Here is a 6,748-nt window from a genome sequence, read left to right as displayed (position 1 = left end):
TATTCCAGAATACCACTTTGTAAGGGTGAAAACCCCCAAAAAACCAGTGCCCAGAGCTAATGGCAGGGGCCACAGAGGAGAGATTTCTTCACTCAGAGAGGGGGGAGCACATGGAATATCACCCCCTGGAAAGCTGCTTGAGACGGAAAGTTGGAACGTTTTCCAGGAGGAGTTGGATAGGCACCTTGGGGTGGGGAGGGGAAATGGGGGAACGGGGTAACGGGGTGAGAGAGGGTTTGGGGAGTGGGAAACAGGGGACTGAGGCGGACAATCCTTACGGAATGGGGTAGCAGGATCGAGGGGCTGATTGGCCACCCACTGCTCCGACTTCCCACGTTACAGCTGGCCAGACCCCAGGGTTATTGAGGGAGGGGGGTAGGCGAAATAGGGCTCACCGGGAGAGAGAGAGAGAGAGCGAGAGCGAGAGCGAGAGCGAGAGAACAAGTGAGAGCGAGTGTGAGAGAGAGCGAGAGAGAGAGCGAGTGTGAGAGAGAGCGAGAGAGAGTGAGAGAGAAAGAGAGCGAGAGAGAGCGCGTAAGTGAGAGAGAGAGAGAGTGACAGCGAGAGAGAGAGAGTGCACGAATGAGAGCGAGCGAGAAAGAGAGAGAGCAAGAGCAAGAGAGAGTGAGAGAGAGAGAGCGTGAGTGAGAGAGGAGTGAGAGAGAGAGAGAGAGAGCGAGTGAGAGCGAGTGTGAGACAGAGCAAGAGAGAGAGCGTGAGAGAGAGAGCATGAGAGAGAGAGCATGAGAGAGAGAGAGAGAGTGAGAGAGAGAGAGAGAGAGCGTACAAGTGAGAGAGAAAGAGAGCGAGAGAGAGAGAGCGCACGAGTGAGAGAGAGAGAGAGAGAGAGAGAGAGAGAGTGCACGAATGAGAGAGAGAAAGAGCAAGAGAGAGTGAGAGAGCGAGAGACAGCATGACAGACAGAGAGCAAAAGAGACAGCGCGAGAGAGAACGAGAGAATGTGTGTGAGTGAGCGAGAGAGAGAGAGAGAGAGAGAGACGGAGGGTAGGGCGTTGGATATAGTGTCTCTCTTCCTTCCAGGTGGAATCACTCCCCCATCACCTCCCAGCATGCTGGAGGCTCCTTCCAACACTCCCACAGCAATCCCGTTCCGAAACGGGACGCCCCTCCCGGAGATCCAGGCTGCGGGACAACTCGGCGTGGGGCTGGCCTTGCTCAGATTCCGCGGACAAGGAGTCCCCGTTTGTCCGCCCCTCCAAGGTCCCCATCCCCCGTGGGATGAAGTTCAGTTCTGTCCCCTCCACTCAGCACCCCGTTTCCCCCCCCCACCCCCCACGCCTTCACTCAACAATGTCGGGTAAGGGTCAAACATGACGCTCCTCCGTACACACCCCGTCACCCCCTCTGCTCTGTCGCCTGACCTGTTGGACCCTCCAGGGAATTCTGGAGGAGAGAAAGCGAACTCTGCCCTGGTCACTCACTTCTCCTGAGGCCCTCGATCAGCACGGGATCGCCCAGCTCAATGAAGAGGTTCTTGTTTTTCTCGTATTCCTCATCATCGATGATCTGGATTTCAATCACCTGTCTGTAACAGAGAGAGACAGGAGGGAGACGGCCTGGTCAAACTGGTGTCTCTCTTCCACAACTCGCCCACGCCTGTTCAACACCTCACCGCACAACTTCCAGAGATCACCAGCACCTTGGTCAGCGCTGAGGGGAGCGGGCACTGTCGGAGGGTCAGTGCTGAGGGAGCGGGCACTGTCAGAGGGTCAGCGCTGAGGGGAGAGGGCACTGTCAGAGGGTCAGCACTGAGGGAGCGGGCACTGTCGGAGGGTCAGTGCTGAGGGAGTGGGCACTGTCGGAGGGTCAGTGCTGAGGGACGTGGGCACTATCAGAGGGTCAGTGCTGAGAGAGTGGGCACTGTCGGAGGGTCAGTGCTGAGGGAGTGGGCACTGTCGGAGGGTCAGCGCTGAGGGAGTGGGCACTGTCGGAGGGTCAGTGCTGAGGGAGAGGGCACTGTCAGAGGGTCAGTGCTGAGGGAGTGGGCACTGTCGGAGGGTCAGTGCTGAGGGAGCGGGCACTGTCGGAGGGTCAGTGCTGAGGGAGTGGGCACTGTCGGAGGGTCAGTGCTGAGGGAGTGGGCACTGTCGGAGGGTCAGTGCTGAGGGAGAGGGCACTGTCAGAGGGTCAGTGCTGAGAGAGTGGGCACTGTCGGAGGGTCAGTGCTGAGGGAGTGGGCACTGTCAGAGGGTCAGTGCTGAGGGAGTGGGCACTGTCGGAGGGTCAGTGCCGAGGGAGTGGGCACTGTCGGAGGGTCGGTGCTGGGGGAGTGGGCACTGTCGGAGGGTCAGTGCTGGGGGAGTGGGCACTGTCAGAGGGTCAGTGCTGGGGGAGTGGGCACTGTCGGAGGGTCAGTGCTGAGGGAGTGGGCACTGGGGGAGGGTCAGTGTTGAGGGAATGGGCACTGTCAGAGGGTCAGTGCTGAGGGACGTGGGGCACTGTCGGGGGGTCAGTGCTGAGGGAGTGGGCACTGGGGGAGGGTCAGTGCTGAGGGAGGGGGCACTGTCAGAGGGTCAGTGCTGAGGGAGTGGGCACTGTGGGAGGGTCAGTGCTGAGGGAGTGGGCACTGTCAGAGGGTCAGTGCTGAGGGAGTGGGCACTGTCGGAGGGTCAGTGCTGAGGGAGGGGGCACTGTCAGAGGGAGTGCCGTTTTTTTGACTTCCTGCCCTGTTTTGATGAGGTGTTTTGGAAGATGATGTTTGGGCCGATAAGAGGATCCCTGGGGCAGGTCGGAACAAGTCCTCATGGAAAAGCAGTAACTGGTAAACAAGAAGAGAGAGAGAGAGAGAGGGAGGGAGGGAAGGAGGGAGGGAAGGAGGGGTGGGGGAGTGGGGGGAGTGGGGGTGGGGTGAGGGAGAGTGGGGTCAGGGTGGGGAGAGTGGGGGTGCGGTCGGGGAGAGTGGGGCGGGGTGAGGGGGAGTGGGGGCGGGGTGAGGGGGAGTGGGGGCGGGGTGAGGGGGAGTGGGGGCGGGGTGAGGGGGAGTGGGGGCGGGGTGAGGGGGAGTGGGGGCGGGGTGGGGGAGAGTGGGGGGCGGGTGAGGGGGAGTGGGGGCGGGGTGAGGGGGAGTGGGGGCGGGGTGAGGGGGGAGTGGGGGCGGGGTGGGGGGGAGTGGGGGCGGGGTGAGGGGGAGTGGGGGCGGGGTGAGGGGGAGTGGGGGGCGGGGTGAGGGGGAGTGGGGGCGGGGTGGGGGAGAGTGGGGGCGGGGTGAGGGGGAGTGGGGGCGGGGTGAGGGGGAGTGGGGGGCGGGGTGAGGGGGAGTGGGGGCGGGGTGAGGGGGAGTGGGGGCGGGTGAGGGGGAGTGGGGGCGGGGTGAGGGGGAGTGGGGGCGGGGTGGGGGGGAGTGGGGGCGGGGTGAGGGGGAGAGTGGGGGCGGGGTGAGGGGGGAGGTGGGGGCGGGGTGAGGGGGCGGAGTGGGGGCGGGGTGAGGGGGAGTGGGGGCGGGGTGAGGGGGAGTGGGGGGCGGGGTGGGGGAGAGTGGGGGCGGGGTGGGGGAGAGTGGGGGCGGGGTGAGGGGGAGTGGGGCGGGGTGAGGGGGAGTGGGGGCGGGGTGAGGGGGAGTGGGGGCGGGGTGGGGGGGGGGGGGGGGGGGGGGGGGGGGGGGGGGGGGGGGGGGGGGGGGGGGGGGGGGGGGGTGGTTGGGGGGGGGGGGGGGGGGGGGGGGAGGGGGGGGGGGGGGGGGTGGGGGGGGGGGGGGGGGGGGGGGGGGGGGGGGGGGGGGGGGGGGGGGGGGGGGGGGGGGGGGGGGGGGTGGGGGGGGGGGGGGGGGGGGGGGGGGGGGGGGGGGGGGGGGGGGGGGGGGGGGGGGGGGGGGGGGGGGGGGGGGGGGGGGGGGGGGGGGGGGGGGGGGGGGGGGGGGGGGGGGGGGGGGGGGGGGGGGGGGGGGGGGGGTGGGGGGGGGGGGGGGGGGGGGGGGGGGGGGTGGGGGGGGGGGGGGGGGGGGGGGGGGGGGGGGGGGGGGGGGGGGGGGGGGGGGGGGGGGAGGGGGGTGGGGGGGTGGGGGGGGGGGGGGGGGGGGGTGGGGGGGGTGGGGGGGGTGGGGGAGGGGTGGGGGGGGGAGGGGGGGTGGGGGGGGGGGGGGGGGGGGGGGGGGGAGGGGGGGGGGGGGGGGGGGGGGGGGGTGGGGGGGGGGGGGGGGGGGGGGGGGGGGGGGGGGGGGGGGGGGGGGAGGGGGGGGGGGGGGGGGGGGGGGGGGGGGGGGGGTGGGGGGGGGGGGGGGGGGGGGGGGGGGGGGGGGCGGGGGGGGGGGGGGGGGGGGGGGGGGGGGGGGGGGGGGGGGGGGGGGGGGGGGGGGGGGGGGGGAGGGGGGGGGGGGGGGGAGTGGGGGCGGGTGAGGGGGAGTGGGGGCGGGGTGAGGGGGAGTGGGGCGGGGTGGGGGGGGAGTGGGGGCGGGGTGAGGGGGAGTGGGGGCGGGGTGGGGGGAGTGGGGGCGGGGTGAGGGGAGAGTGGGGGCGGGGGTGAGGGGAGTGGGGCGGGGTGAGGGGGAGTGGGGGCGGGGGGTTGAGGGGGGAGTGGGGGCGGGGTGGGGGGGAGTGGGGGTGCGGTCGGGGAGAGTGGGGGCGGGGTGGGGGAGAGTGGGGGGCGGGGTGAGGGGGAGTGGGGGCGGGGTGAGGGGGAGTGGGGGCGGGGTGGGGGGGAGTGGGGGTGCGGTCGGGGAGAGTGGGGGCGGGGTGGGGGGGGAGTGGGGGCGGGGTGAGGGGGAGAGTGGGGGCGGGGTGAGGGGGAGTGGGGGCGGGGTGAGGGGGAGTGGGGGCGGGGTGGGGGAGAGTGGGGGCGGGGTGAGGGGGAGTGGGGGCGGGGTGGGGGGGAGTGGGGGTGCGGTCGGGGAGAGTGGGGGCGGGGTGGGGGAGAGTGGGGGCGGGGTGAGGGGGAGTGGGGGTGGGGAGTTTGTGTGCGGTGTTGGGATTGGGAGATACTGAGGGGGGCTGTGAGTCCCTGGTTTCCGATTGGAACACTGTGCCCATCATTGACGGGGAGTCTGTGAGACAGGGTTCCTGCTGGACACTGGGATTTCCCACAGCCCTGCCAGGGAAACTCAAGACAATTTACAGAAACCGCAGAGTCAACACGGACTACAGGCAACATCAATACAGCTCATTGAGACACATCTCCATCCACCTCCCTCTCTACACCAGCAACTGAATACTGAGGGGAACTCACTCCAAACATCCCCAACAACTCCACATCTACACAGACTGCACCACACAGTCTGCTCAGGACGCCAGCAACATCTCACACACACACACATATACACACCCCCCACATATACACACACACATACCCACACACACATACACATATACACACACACACATATACATACACATATACCCACACACATCACACACATACCATATACACACACACACATATACATACACATATACACACACACACATATACATACACATATACCCACACACACATACATACACATATACCCACACACACATACACACACATATACCCACACACACATACACACACACATACACATATACAAACACACACACACACGCATACACACACACTCATACCCACACATATACACACACACACATACCCACACATACACATATACACACACACACATACCCACACATACACATATACACACACATACACATATACACACACACATACCTACACATATACATATACACACACACACCCTCACACACATACACACCCACACCCTCACACACATACACACCCACACCCTCACACACATACACACCCACACAACCCACACCCACATATACACATACACATCCCACACACACACCCACATATACACATACACACACACATCCACATATACACATACACACACACATATATACACACACACATACACACACACACACCAACACACATACTCATACACACACACACCGACATACACACACACACACACACACACGTATATACACCCACACATACACATATACACACACACCCACACACACACATATACACACACACCCACACACATATACACATATAAACACATACACCCACCCACACATACACATACACACACATACACACACATATACACAACCACACACATACACACACATATACACCCACACACATATACACACATACGCCCACACACACACATACACCCACACACACGCCCACACACACACATACACCCACACACACGCCCACACACACATACACACACCCCCACACACCCCACACACATACACCCACACACACATACACCCACACACCCCCACACACATATACACACATACACCCACACACATACACATATACACACATACACCCACACACCCACACACACATATACACACATACACCCACACACATATACACACATACACCCACACACCCCCACACACATATACACACATACACCCACACATACACACACATAGCCACACATACACAACATATACACACATACACCCACACACAACACACATACACACACACCCACACACACACACATACACACACACCCACACACATCCCCACACAAACACACCCACACACACCCACACACACACACAGGCAGACACACACACACATATACACACCCACACCCACACACAGAGACAGACACAGACACAGACACAAACAAGTACCGGGAAATCAGGATCACATCACACATTCAGGTCAGAGAATCAGCGATTCTATTGAATGCCACGATCCGCACAAACAATTCCTCATCGGAACACCAGCTCATTCCTTATAC

General features: G+C 64.0%; 1 protein-coding gene and 1 pseudogene across 1 annotated transcript in view; one reads left to right on the top strand and one right to left on the bottom strand.

The window, feature by feature from the left end:
* Positions 1-1,243, top strand: part of LOC140458709 (POU domain, class 2, transcription factor 2-like) — a 133,110-nt gene extending 131,867 nt beyond the window's left edge. The window contains exon 11 of the mRNA XM_072553372.1: positions 1,042-1,243. Coding sequence (XP_072409473.1) covers positions 1,042-1,243 — 202 coding nt within the window. The remainder of the gene's footprint in view (positions 1-1,041) is intronic.
* Positions 1,244-1,434: 191 nt separating this feature from the next.
* Positions 1,435-6,748, bottom strand: part of LOC140458708 (sodium/calcium exchanger 1-like) — a 129,253-nt pseudogene continuing 123,939 nt past the window's right edge.

The sequence above is a fragment of the Chiloscyllium punctatum genome, chromosome 34, assembly GCF_047496795.1.
Source record: "Chiloscyllium punctatum isolate Juve2018m chromosome 34, sChiPun1.3, whole genome shotgun sequence".
Classification (NCBI taxonomy): domain Eukaryota; kingdom Metazoa; phylum Chordata; class Chondrichthyes; order Orectolobiformes; family Hemiscylliidae; genus Chiloscyllium; species Chiloscyllium punctatum.
This window is presented reverse-complemented; position numbering and strand designations above follow the sequence as displayed.